Source organism: Amphibalanus amphitrite, unplaced genomic scaffold, assembly GCF_019059575.1.
Source record: "Amphibalanus amphitrite isolate SeventyFive unplaced genomic scaffold, NRLGWU_Aamphi_draft 000649F_arrow, whole genome shotgun sequence".
Lineage (NCBI taxonomy): Eukaryota > Metazoa > Arthropoda > Thecostraca > Balanomorpha > Balanidae > Amphibalanus > Amphibalanus amphitrite.
In genome coordinates this window covers 314,351-328,115 of record NW_024882143.1, presented here as the reverse complement: position 1 = coordinate 328,115, position 13,765 = coordinate 314,351, and the positions used below count along the sequence as shown (strand labels likewise).

The 13,765-nt window shown below is 48.4% G+C and overlaps 1 protein-coding gene across 1 annotated transcript in view; it reads right to left on the bottom strand.

Annotated features, from left to right (window-relative positions):
- LOC122363965 (NGFI-A-binding protein homolog) overlaps positions 1 to 13,326 on the bottom strand; it is a 53,885-nt gene extending 40,559 nt beyond the window's left edge. Inside the window, exon 1 of the mRNA XM_043333843.1 lies at positions 13,160 to 13,326. Coding sequence (XP_043189778.1) covers positions 13,160 to 13,304 — 145 coding nt within the window. The 5' untranslated portion in view covers positions 13,305 to 13,326. The remainder of the gene's footprint in view (positions 1 to 13,159) is intronic.
- Between the last annotated feature and the right edge of the window lie 439 nt (positions 13,327 to 13,765).

Genomic DNA, 13,765 nt, shown 5'->3' with positions numbered 1-13,765 from the left:
CTGGGGCCTGCGGAGTGGGGAGCGCCGGGACCTGTCTGGAAACAAGCCCTACAACGCTGTGACAGTCGAGAATATTGTGAGGAGAGAGAGAGAGAGAGAGAGAGAGAGAGAGAGAGGGAGGGAGAGAGGAGAGAGAGGATAGAGAGAGGGAGAGAGAGAAAGAGAGAGAAAGAGAGAGAAAGAGAGAGAAAGAGAGAGAAAGAGAGAGAAAGAGAGAGAAAGAGAAAGAGAGAGAAAGAGAGAGAAAGAGAGAGGGAAAGAGAGAAAGAGAGAGGGAGAGAGAGAGAGAGAGAAAGAGGGAGAGAGAGAGAGAGAAAGAGAGAGAGAGAGAGAGAGAGAGAGGGAGAGAGAGAGCGAGAGACAGAGAGAGAGCGAGAGGGAGAGAGAGAGCGAGAGAGAGTGAGAGAGAGAGCGAGAGCGAGAGAGCAAGAGAGAAAGCGAGAGCGAGAGCGAGAGCGAGCGAGAGAGAGAGAGAGAGAGAGAGAGAGAGAGAGAGAGAGAGAGAGAGAGAGAGAGAGAGAGAGAGAGAGAGAGAGAGAGAGAGAGAGAGAGAGAGAGAGAGAGAGAGAGAGAGAGAGAGAGAGAGAGAGAGAGAGAGAGAGAGAGAGAGAGAGAGAGAGAGATCTGAAAAGGAAAACCAGAGAGGGTAAAATGAGAAAGAGGGCAATGGGTAAATCATTGAGAGGGAGCGAGAGAGGAAATATTTAGTTGTGTCAGCTTGTTTCACATGCAAAATGTAAATTTGCTTTCCATCATTACAGCTTCGGATTGGAAATTAAATCTTAGCATCCTTATGATAAACCCACGTTGACGGGATGCAGTAGCGGCGGAACACCTTCAATTAACCCTATTAATGGCGTCCTAAAGTTTTGTCGTTTTCCGATATTTAGCGTTTCTGATGTCACTGAGCATGAAACGCAACGGCAAATTAGCTAAACAGAACCTGCTGTCATCCTGAAACATGAGTACCATGTTAATTATGTAGTCCCTGACCGGTTTTCGGTCCTATATATTCGGTCCTATATATCGGATATATCGTGAGGAAACTATGAAACTCCAATCTATGATTCACTTCTGACGCCACTTTGACTTCATTTGAAATGAGACCCGACACCAAATTTGGACACAACTTCGGCTAGCTATGAAGGAACATATGTACAAGGTTTCGCTTCTCTATCCCCACGCATTGCAACGATATCGTCGGAAAAGTAAAGAAGCCCCCCCCCCACCCCCCACCCCCCAGCGGCTGGCGGATAGCGCGGAGGCCCAGCGGCCGCCTGGTTAAAGTGACCATCCCACCTAACATTAGTTTTGAGTTGACATAGCGTAAATGGGGTCCCTGGCTTGCACTTACCGGTTTGAGCACTTACAAGATCGAGAAATGCCTCAAATCGAAAAATCTAGTTTCAAAGTTGCAGCACTTGGATTCAGAGGGGCTAATGCATTAGAATGCCCCATCTGAATGTGTGACGTCAGCGCAGATCTAACGATTTTAAATCTTTTACTAAAACGTTTGGTAGCACGCGGTGGTATATGCTGCTTTGCGCGCAACAAGTGCCGCACTTTCAAATAAAGTCGCTATGGAACAGCGGAGATCCGAAAAAGTAAGCAAAAGTAAAAATCTAATAGGTATCTTGAAAACCGGTGAATATTTTTCGATGAAATTCGGTAGACATTCGTTTTCGCTATTTCTGAACCGAGCGACATTACTTTCATGCCAATTCATTAACTTTTTGAAGGTGAGAGGGTCCCTTTAACCTTCCAGGCGGTGGGGGGGGGGCATTTTTTTGCCCCCCCCTTTAGTTTTTTCGGTATATCTCGAGAACCGCTGCGCCGATCGTCACCAAACTTTCAGTATTCTCCCGGGAGCAGCTAGCGCACATGGTGACCAAAATTTTTTTTCCAAAGGCTATGATAGGTTGGCCGCTAATGACGTCAGAGTGACGTCATTTTTGTCGTTTTCGACCCAAAAAAAGGTTTCGCGGGAAGAGCTGTCAGGCCTACAGCCTTAGAGATACAGAAAAATGTTTCAGACATAAAAGGTGTGGAATTAAAAGGGCTACAAAACTGCTATTTCGGTTTTTCGAATTTTTTGGATTTTGACCCTCAAAAATCAAAAAATAGATTTTTTGAATATAATAGCCAAAAAATCCAAAAAGTTTTTTGATTTTCGAAAAAACCGGAATATATGTGATAGCCCCTATCGCCTTCTATCTACATACCAAATTTGACATCGATACCTCTTTTTTGGCCAAGTTATAGCGAAAAAACTGTTCAAAATTGATGACGTCAAATTTTCAAACTTAATTTTTAGCAATTCTAGACCTCGTAGCGCAAAACAAAGACCACCATTAGACTCCTCGTGACGAGCTGCATCGAATCGATACCCATTTTATGCAAAAATATCAACTTTGAAATTTGACCTTTTTTGACCAGACCTTGACCTGACCTCCACCAGAAAGTGACCTAAACCGTATCTGATGGTCTTACAACCAACACCATTGAGTTGTAAATGAAAAACTGGCCATAAAACATGCATCGCATAACCCTAGTAAAGTTGGGCTCATGTGGTGACCCTTGGTGACCTTTGGTGACCTGACCTGTGACCTGACCTGGTATGACCAGTGACCTCTAATAGCAACATATGTACTAGACAACTGACGCCTTATCGCTGATTTTCGACAAAATGCGTTTTACTCGGTGTTTAGCGCTTTCCCTAGAAGCCCCGTGAACGGTGAAACATTTTATCTTTGACCTGACCTGTGACGTCATCGGTGACCCCGAGGTCAATGAAATTTGGAGTCCCTCGACAAATGTGACAGGGCTATCGAACGCCGTTTGAATTTTCCGGATCCGTCCAGTAGTTTCGGAGATACGGGGGGGGGGGCAAAAAAGTGCCCCCCCCCCCCCCACCGCGCGGAAGGTGGCTGGTAGGCCCACCGCCTGCCGGGTTAAAGGTAGTGTGCCAGCTTTCCTGGACCGTATGGAGTTAATGGCCCAGATAAGGAGAACCGGATTTTTAGAACTTATCCATACCTTCAAAACTCATGGAAACGTCTTAAATTCTTTAAATTTTGAGTACCCCAGTGCGAAATTCGCCCCGACGGGTTGTCGGTCGTACCCCAACCACATTTCACACCACTATGAACAATAAATGCACACACTGAAATCGCTATTATCGATATGCTCATCCAATCAAGTTTCGATAAACCCGTTCATCATCAGCTCCTGCGGTTTCGAACACGCCTGTTAGGTGGTGCGGTAGACCGCGCCCAAAGCCAGGGCCCCGGTAACGTGAGGTAGCCGAGTCAGGGCAGCGTGCGCTGACCCAAGCCGGAGCCGCGCGTCCTCCCGGTGTCATGTGATAGCCCGGGGCTGCCCGCGGGGATGCGGTAGACCGCGCCCAAAGCTGCGGCCCCGGCTTGGGTCAGCGCACGCTGCCCCGACTCGGCTACCTCACGTTACCGGGGCCCTGGCTTTGGGCGCGGCTTCTGCTCATACTTTGTGGTGCGGTGGTGGTGCGTCGGGCTGCGCGCTCTGACTTCGGCCAAGAAAAATGCGTCAGCTGATCATTGTCATTTCTGCCACTTGCGTGTGGTGAAATGGGGTCATAACTTATGAGACGGCTTTTTCATATCAATTATTTTACATAAAATAATATTTCAAATCATAAATAATGTTCGACAGCCAAATAAAAGAAACAATACCAATACAGGCTTACAGTTTAAGGCTCGACATTGTGTTGTCTACGATTAGACAGCTGATAACTCATTCCCGTGCGTCGTATGGTCGTAACACTATAATGACCTTTGCTTATTGTCACATGTGCGCCGCATTCGCGATTGTTGCCGACGCCTGTTTGCAGGTGAGCCCACTACAGTTGTTATACATATCTAAAAACCGATAAACTTTTAGGCGAAAAAGGCACTATTCCAGGCCCATTTTTGATTTTTTTGCGACTATATTAGGTAAAAACAGAAGCTTCTTATCCTAGGAAAAATAAAATGGGAAATCTTTCAAAAGTGGCACACTACCTTTAAGTCCAGTCCTTCTTGGGTTTGCCGGACTACAGATTCTTGCGATCGGTTTTATCCAATATCCATGCTGCAGGCCTTTCACATCATTGGTCAGCATGAAAGAAACATGACCTGATAATATCCCTCGCAGATTGTACGGCAGTATCACACATTTCGTTCGAGACCTACAGCTTCGTTTGTGTCCCACAATGTTTCCACGATAGCATCCCTATTCCCTGGTCAGTTTTTGAGTCGTGGAGTGATGCAGTGCGCTGCTGCGAATACAAAGCGGGAGTCCAGCTGAAAAAAAACGGCAGCGGATCGGACCACCCAGGGTACAAGCCGCTCCTGACATCCTGCCCATCGTAATGAACATTTGCAGCTGCAAAATGGACCATAAGAATTTCTTCGTGTGCTTTAATCTGACACAGTCGTGTAATAGTCTTTTTTTTTTTGCTTTGACGCTTTACCATTTCTGAGGTGTGGACATTCCGATGACAGACGAGTCTTCCTAGATATACAAAGAGTGATGGGATATCCAGCAATACCAAGGTCATTGGTTGCAATCTTTACTTCTGGAACCTGCTCCAGATTGCTCTTTCTGCACCATCGATAACGGAGTAACTAGCACGTTACATAGAATACCGGAGAGCGGCCAGTGCGAGTTTCGCTAGTGCGTCTGGCCATACAATGTTTAATGTACCTACATACATACCATATTCCGGGGATTGTCGCACAAAGGGGAGTCGGGGTTTCAGCCAGTGGCGCGTCATCGGAGCCGACCGCGAGACCTGCACGGAGGCCGCCGCCCTGCTGAGGTTTGCCCCCCCCCCCGGCCTCCGACAGCGAGACGGCTGGCAAAAAAGGCCGGCTCCCCCTCCCCCTGCCGCGGCTCCGGCCATTCAAATCCAGCCATTGTCCATCCAGAGTTCGAATATGCAGACGAGCCGGTGGCACCGAACAAAAAACCAATAATGCCGACCAAAAAACCATACAACCGAGGAAAAAATGCGTGAAGATAAACCAAGCTGTGATCTGTTTTTTGCTCTCCAGGTGTGCTGCCGTGCCGTGAGAGGGTGTGATTTTTATTTTCCGTTCAAATCGCGATATAAAAAACCGATTTGCCTGCTGCCGGGCCGGGGCGGCTCAAAGCGAGCACGCTTGGTCGGAGTGGACGCCTGTGGGGGGGGGGGGGGGGCACCAACGGGGCATGAGACGCCGTCAGCCACCGCGGGGGCACCGCCGGGGCATGAGACGCCGACAGCCACCGCGGGGGCACCGCCGGGGCATGAGACGCCGACAGCCACCGCGGGGGCACCGCCGGGGCAGACGCCGTCAGCCAGCGGCGGGGGCAGCGCCGGGCCCGGGCAGACGCCATCACCCATCAGCTATAGCGGCGGGGGCACCACCGGGGCATGAGACGCCGTCAGCTATCGGCGGGGGCAGCGCCGGGCAGACGCCGTCAGCTAGCGGAGCATCAGGAGCGGGCTGGGGACTTTTGATGTGGGTGACCTAAGATAAGGTTATTTTTCGTTCTTTCCATTAAAAGTCATTGAGAGAAAATTGAGCTGCGCTTCTTTTGGACGAAAGCCATGCTAAATGCTCAAACATCAGGGAACAGATATGTATAAATAACATATTGAATCGAAAAATTGCACCAGTGACCTCTCCTCAGGCCCATCTCCGGTCACGAACTGCCTCCGCAGCGATTTTTTGGCAACAACTTTTGATGGAGACATGCTAGAGCAATGAAATGACCTTGGATGTGTTCATCTAAACAATATGTATGTACGGATCAACTGGTATGGAACATGACCTATTCCAGTCAGATCATTACCTTGACCCTAGTTGAGCTTTCATGAAATGATTCCTTGGACCGAGTTACAATTCATTCGACGCGTCTTGGCGAGAGGAATACGATGCCGCTAAAGTACATGTCGCAGGCATATACGATCCTCCGGGATAGGTGCCTAATCTACCATACCGTTAGAAAGAGAAAATGTAATTCAGGTGGTAGATGTGCATCGAAAACGTGATGAAGACCGCTGTCTTTCTCTGCAAAAACTGAGACATCCTTAGTAGGTACCTCCCGGATATCTAGCATTATCAAAAATACTTTCGCTTCATTTATGCCATTTTAATTGCAAAGCTCATTTTCGGTCGTCGAAACTTGTACAGACATTCCTACAAGTTTTTCAGACCTTCCAAAACTTGTACAGACTCTATCCGTAGTGTCCGTAGTGGTGGCGATGCTCATGGCCTATCCTAATGGGCAGGTATGATTGATGTGAAAGGGATAAGGCAATGCAACATCGACATAGGTTCATTTTTTTCTGAAGTTGTCTTGCTGATGAAGGAAAAACTGATATCGTCAGTCATCTGTAACAACTAACAAGTGTGCAAGCTCCCCCTACCTGACATTAGTTAGTTGTCGGACTTTCGTCCCCGTCTTGAGTTGAGATGTTAGCTTCACAACGTTTCGGTCAGTTACTTCTCCGGCCGTCGTCAGGTGTTCTTTGGCCCTTAGAAGGACCTGGACGTTAATGGCATTGCGCCGTACGCGCAGGGAGTGCAAGACTCATAGCAGGGAGTGCCGCGACTCATTGCGAGAATATTGTATTTCTGATGGGATAAAGTGAAGGCGTCCGGTTGGCGTTCTTTGTGTGACAGCGGCTGGCGCCGGCGACACAACTGAGACGCACCTGGCGCGGTAGCTACTAATTGCGCAATCGGCACGGCCGGAAAAAAAAATGGAGGGGCGTCTGCAGGAAATACCCACTGCGACCAACGACTTTTAAAGACTAGAAACCGAGCACAAAAGTAGGGGAATGAAAATTATCGCGTGCCTTTTTTCAGCCGACCATGTAGCTGCTGTGCTGCCTGAGAGCACAGGGCCAGGGAGCTGGCATGCAGTGTGAGCTGGTGCCCATTTCCTTCTGTGCCGGCCAGGGTAAGACAGTCCCGTGCAACTAGTGCCATGCAAGCAGGTGGGCAACCTGGGCGTTATCTTCGACGGCACCCTGTCCTGGGACGCGCATGTGTCCGAGCTCAGTCGCCGGTGCACGGGTCTCCTAATTGGCCTCTCCCATGTCCGCCACTATCTCCCCGACGGTGTCACCAAGACACTAGTGGTGGCTCTCGTCATGTCACGGATCCAGTACTGTCTCTCCGTATTCGGTAATGGTAGCCAAAAGAACTTCGATCGCATTCAGAAAATTCTTAACTTTGCCGCTAGAGTCATTTTCGGTCGCCGTAAATTTGATCATGTCTCCCATCTCCGGGACCAACTCGGCTGGATGGCACCTAAAACAATGGCTGAATACCATACCCTTATCACGGCGCACAAGGCCATCCAGAGAGGTGAACCCGAGGAGATTGCGACCCTATTTTCCAAAAATTCCCAAACACGAGCAAGGTCTACTCGCCAAGACCACCTCTACCACTTACCGCGACCCCGACTAGAGACCGGAAAACGTAGATTCGCCTACCGTGCCGCGGCGCTCCTAAATACTCTCCCCCTCGAGCTAACGCAGTTGCCTCCAGCCAGATTTGCCCGTGCTGTAAAAAAGGAGCTTAAGCCTAGCCAGAGTAGCCATAGTAGCTAGCCTCATGACTCTTGGACTATGAAAGGCAAACGAGTCTGTGTGTATGGTTATGAACGCGGCTTCGTGCGGGTTACTCCAAGTATGTGCGTGTTCGGCGTTCGCGTTGTGCATTTTCGTATCCGTAAGTGTGTGCGTTTTCTGGTATAGGTATTTCTTGTGTTATCTTCAACCAGCTCGGACTCGGAGTGTAATCGCCACGCCGATTGTGGATTGCTCTTGATCGTCAATACATACATACATACATACATACTCTTGTCCCTTGTATATGGCCAGTGACAGTACAAGATGGATAGGCTTGCACCTACATGGAAGTGAACAATAAGACTCACTGTTGGTATCAAACTTCAGCCGACGTTGGGTGGGACAGCTTCAACAGCGCTAAGGCTAAGGGAAAACTAAAACAGTGGTACCTAATGGGACGGGCTCAAATGGAAAACTTAAACCGAGAGACGGAACGGGTTCAGTGTGAGAACTACATACGAGCAGAGAGATGGGACGGGTTCAATAGAGGTAGAACATGTGGGTTGGGTTCAGTGGCGCTAAGAGATAGCTAGAACAGACGGTTTGGGTTCAGTGGGATTTTAGAATCTTTAGGATTTATGTGTTGACAAAAACAACGGAGCATCTATGATCTCGCTGGATTTCAAGAAAAAAATAGACTCGTTGTTATGATACCAGTAGCTTTTTCGACAAAATAAAGAGCTGGAACTTATCATCGCATCGAATCCGAGATCAGGATTCATGGGATGAGATACCAGATCCATGTTCTCGGGTCCATGCACATTGCACGTGTCGGGTATTTTCTCACACCAGATTACAATGTGCATTGACAGCCGTGAAAATAATGAAACAGCGCAGTGGCCCGATATCTTATTATCGTCAATCTATCGAGAGCACACCCTGTAACGATTTATTTCAAGGAGCGCGTCGCACCAACGTTCCGGGTCTGGTGTCGAGGGGCCTTTCGGGGTAGGCAGGTACGTAGGGGAGGATGGGGTAATTTTGCCGGCAGTAGGTATAATTTGGCCGCCCCCACCTTTACGATACCTGACACAAGTGAAGGAAATAATTCTAGCCTCTATTCATGTGTCATTGATGGAACTCATCCGTGGAAGGTTTTCAAAAATATCCCCTTCATAATTTTCTTCAAAATCAATAACCCATGAATTTGATTAGAAAATGGTAACTTTTACTTCCGTTCGAAAAATTGTATAGCATGTATAATTCGCGCTGCAGACAGATTTCGACGTTGTGGTCCCATTGCTTATGATGTTTGGCGTTTGCAAGGGTAATTTCATGTAATTCCGTATAACCGTACGACTTAAATAGACAAAACTTTTCAGAATAACAATGTGGGGTAATTTGGCCGGTACTAGTGGAGTAGCTTTGACGGTGCTCTTAGGATCGCTATGCTGGGACGGCCGACTTGATAAGGTCGTCGTGCCGAGCTGGTTGGGTTTATAGCCGTTGGCGGTCACATTGCGGCACAGTCTGCCTCCTAGGGGCTCATCAAGAACTGCGCAATGCAACACGACGAAGATGCTAGGGATCTGCTCAAACCAAACTGATAGTCACATCTCCAGCTCGCAATTACTATCGACAACTTGTTTGCAGGCATCGGAAGGTTAACCCGCGCGGGGCTGGGGTCTCCAGCCGAACGCGCGGGGCTGGGGGGGGGGGGGTAAATTTTACCCCCCCCCCCTGTTATCTCCCAAACTAATGGTCCGATTTGGAAAATTCAAACGCCAATCGAAAGATCTCATCACGAACAACTAAAAACATGTACTTAATTTTAAGTTTGAGGTCAAGGTCAAGGTCAGGTCAAGGGTACAAATTGCAAGTTCCTTCAGTATCGGCCTTGCACCGTAGTTGCCGAAGAATGGAGTCATGGATTGAGACTGATCGCCCAAAACGTGTTCTTAGGCTACCAAGACAATATTCGTTGCATACAATATCATTCAGAGGTCAAGGTCAAGGTCAGGTCAGGTCAGGTCAGGTCACCAAAAACAAAATATAGAAAAGGGCATGTGCGACACATGTTTTATGGGTCATTTTACTCATAGAATTCAATAGGCACACTCAATAAGTGATATGGACCACCTCTGGATGAATTTCAGGTCGAGGTCAGGTCAAGGTCAGGTCAAGTGAGGTCAAATTTTGAAGTTGGTTGTTAAGGCCTAAAAAGGTGTCTATCTGATGCAGTTTTTCACGGCGAATCGAATGGTGCTATTTTCGTTTCCGTACGAGGTCTAGAACTTCCAAAAAAGTCATTTTTCAAAATTTTTGTGTGTCGTGACGTCATACAATTTTGAATAACTCCCACATTTTTGAACCGATTCTTCTAAAACTTGGTATGTAGGTGCACATAGACCACTTCTCTGACATATATTCCGGTTTTTTTCGATACACTCAAAATTTTGGATTTTATAGCTATTTTCCCAAAAAAGTCAGTTTTTTGAAAAAATTTGGGCTAAAATAAAATTTTTTCAAAAAACCGAGATAGCCATTTGATAGGCAAAGTAGAATTACGTATATCCTTTTTTGTTACGTCTTGATTCCTTTAAAAATGAAGATGTTAGCGGCGTTTGAACTTTTGCCGTTTTTGAGGCGAAAATGCCGAACATGACGTCACTAAAACGTCAATTTCTCAAAAAATTTCCGACGGATTTCGCTCAAATTTTCAGGGAACGTGTCAAATTGATGTAAGAAAAGGTACTGAAAGTTTGGCGGCACTGCGCGCCGCCGTTTTTGAGATATTGCAAAAATTCGCGAGGGGGGGTAAAATTTACCCCCCCCCCCAGCCCCGCGCGGGTTAAGAGATGTGTGTTTTTGAGTCTGAGTTGAGTTATTTCATTGATTGCCAATAATTTTAATTTGAAATTAGTCGATTATGTCCTTACTAGAATAAAAAGTTAATGTTTTCTCAAACAGTGCCCTCTCACTATTCACTAATTATTAGTTGCATTGTGAAAACATTTTTTATAGCAAATGTTTGATTGAGCAGTGTAACCGAAGGTTTGTTGTCAATAGTTAAAGCACTATTCTTTAGAATTGTGTTTCTATTGAAAAACAAATCTGAGTTCCCTGACAATTTGGCAAATATGCAAAGGAAGCGCATTTTCAGTTGTGCAGGAAAATGCTGACCTAAAACCTGAGTCAAAATCTTTCGATTCAAAGTCCGACACCGAGTCAGCCTAAAAATGCGCTTAGGACACATGTCATTGCTGACGCTGAAGCTGACTCGCCCGTAACATAAAATACCTACAGGCCTAAAATTAATTAGGACACCGGCCAAATTGCCCCACCCCACCGGCCAAATAACCCTGCTAGCAGGGCCATAGGCGGCGCCAGAGATTTTCGGTTGGGGGGGGGGGGCAAAATCAACTTTTGTGTTAAATCTTGCCTTTCCCCAGTAGCTACTCACTCGTTTTATATATCATTCGACGCGCAATGGTGCGAGGAATCCGATGGTGACAAAGTTTTCCACTTCAGCTTGGAGCCCTCGGATAACAGTGTGAACCATCGGGGTCTCTGTCGAATCCCTAAGGACCCTACGTAGGGACATAAGAAACATGTGTTACGGCCCTCAAAGGGACACGTGAGTTGTGACCCCTCAGATGCCGGCTTGGGGTTAGCAAAGTCTGTCGCCTCAAAAGTTCGGCTGAGCTATTAGAGGCCAGTTAACCTTCCAGGCGGTGGGGGGACATTTTTTTGCCCCCCCCCCCTTTAGTTTTTTCGATATATCTCGAGAACCGCTGCGCCGATCGTCACCAAACTTTCAGTACCCTCCTGTGAATAGCTATTGCACATTGTGACCAAAACATTTTCCAAAGGCTATGATAGGTTGGACGCTAATGACGTCAGAGTGACGTCATTTTTGCCATTTTCAACCCAAAAAAAGGTTTCGCGAGAAGAGCTGTCAGGCCTACAGCCTTAGAGATACAGAAAAATGTTTTACACACAAAAGGTGTAAAATTTAGAGGCCTACCAAACTGCTATCTAGGATTTTTGAAATTTTTGGATTTTGACCACCAAAAATTAAAAAAATAGATTTTTTAAATATAATAGCCGAAAAGTCCAAAAAAATTTGAATTTCGAAAAACCGGATAATATGTAATAGTACCTACCGCCTTCTATCTACATACCAAATTTGAGATCTATACCTCTTTTTTTGGCCAAGTTATAGCGAAAAAAACTTCAAAATTGATGACGTCAAATTTTCAAACTCAATTTTGAGCAATTCTAGACCTCGTAGCGCAAATAAAGACCACCATTAGGCTTCCCGTGACGAGCTGCATTGAATCAATACCCATTTTATGCAAAAATATCAACTTCGAAATTTGACATTTTTTTACCTGACCTTCACCTGACCTCCACCAGAAAGTGACCTAAACCGTACCTGATGGTCTTATAACCAACACCATTGAGTTGGAAATGAAAAACTGGCCATAAAACATGCATCGCACAACCTTAGTAAGGTTGGGTTCATGTGGTGACCCTTGGTGACCTTTGGTGACCTGACCTGTGACCTGACCTGGTATGACCAGTGACTTCTAATGGCAACATATGTACTAGACAACTGACGCCCTATCGCTGATTTTCGACAAAATGCGTTTTACTCGGTTTTATAACGCTTTCCCTAGAAGCCCCGTGAACGGTGAAACATTTTATCGTTGACCTGACCTGTGACGTCATCGGTGACCCCGAGGTCAATGAAATTTGGTTTCCCTCGACAAATTTGACAGGGCTATCGAACGCCGTTTGAATTTTTTGGATCCGTCCAGTAGTTACGGAGATACGGGGGGGGGGGGCAAAAAAATGCCCCCCGCGCGTAAGGCATGGCCGGGAGGCCCACCGCCTGCCGGGTTCAGGTTCTCAGAAATTTTCGAAGGCATCCTCAAAGATCCGTGTGGCCCTTCAGAGGTCTACGTATGTATAAGATCCTCAAAGATCCCTGTACGGGCTCTCAGAAAACATGGCCACCAGTCGAACTCTCCGAGGCCGGTTTGGGCCCTCTGAAAGCTTCTTAGAGCTCAATAGAGCTCCTTAGGAGCCTGTGTGAAAAGCAAGCTCATGAGCCCTGCGACACTTGAACAGTACCTACTTGAGCCTGTCGCAGACATTTGACGAGAATTGAGAAAGGTCCCGAAGATTTCGTGTCACGCTTTGAACGAAAATTATCTGTCAGCACTCCAAAGCTTATGAAAATCAGCTATAAAATGTAATAAAGAACCAACTAGGAACAGGGAATGAATCACAGCATTGATCTTTCCGAGTCTGGAGTCGGAGTCTTGAAGATTTTGGCGACTGCGACTCCGACTCTGGTTTGAACTGCACGCTCCAACCGAGTCTGACCTCACAGGCATTCTCAGAAAGGTACCATTGTCCCGACCCCTAAATCTGATCGGATCTGTATCGATCTCAGGGGTGCCCGGTCCGAGGTTGGGGGGGGGGGGGGGCAAGCGGGGCTGGCCTCATCTTTCCCTACCTGTGGTAGTTTACGACATAGCCGCACGCACGGCGCACCAGTAGGCCTACCTTGTCCGTATCTGTTTCGGCTGAAGACCACGCCGCGGCCGGTGGGCGCCGGGCTGGCTGCCAGGCTGGCCGGCGACACGGACGGGCTGACCGCCGCCGGCTGGTGGGACGGTGGGACGGGGGCACCGCCGTCCCTCCTCTCCATGGCTGGAGACGGCCCGCGGCGCCGCGGCGACTCAGCCGGGGCCGTCACACGGGGCTCGACCGTCACAAGGGGCCCGGCCGTCACACGGGGTCCGGCCGGGGTCTGACCGTCACACGGGGTCCGGCCGGGGCCGTCACACACGGGGTCCGGCCGGGGCCGTCACACCGTCACACACGGGGTCCGGCCGTCACACACGGGGCCCGGCCGGGGTCTGACCGTCACACAGGGCCGGGCAGCAGCGACCCGGCCCGCCCAGCCGGTGTCTGCTGGTGTGCCCCTGACCCGGCTCGTCCAGTCGGTCGGTATCTGCAGTAGTGGGATCCGCAGAGCGGGCCCGCCGCGGCCGCCGCCGTCTCTCCGCCGGTCCCGGTCGGCGGCCCCCGTCCACTGATGGTTACGCGTTCCTCCGGTGTCGGTCGGCCGGTGGGCAGCTGCCTGACCCTCCACCAGACGTGACAGCG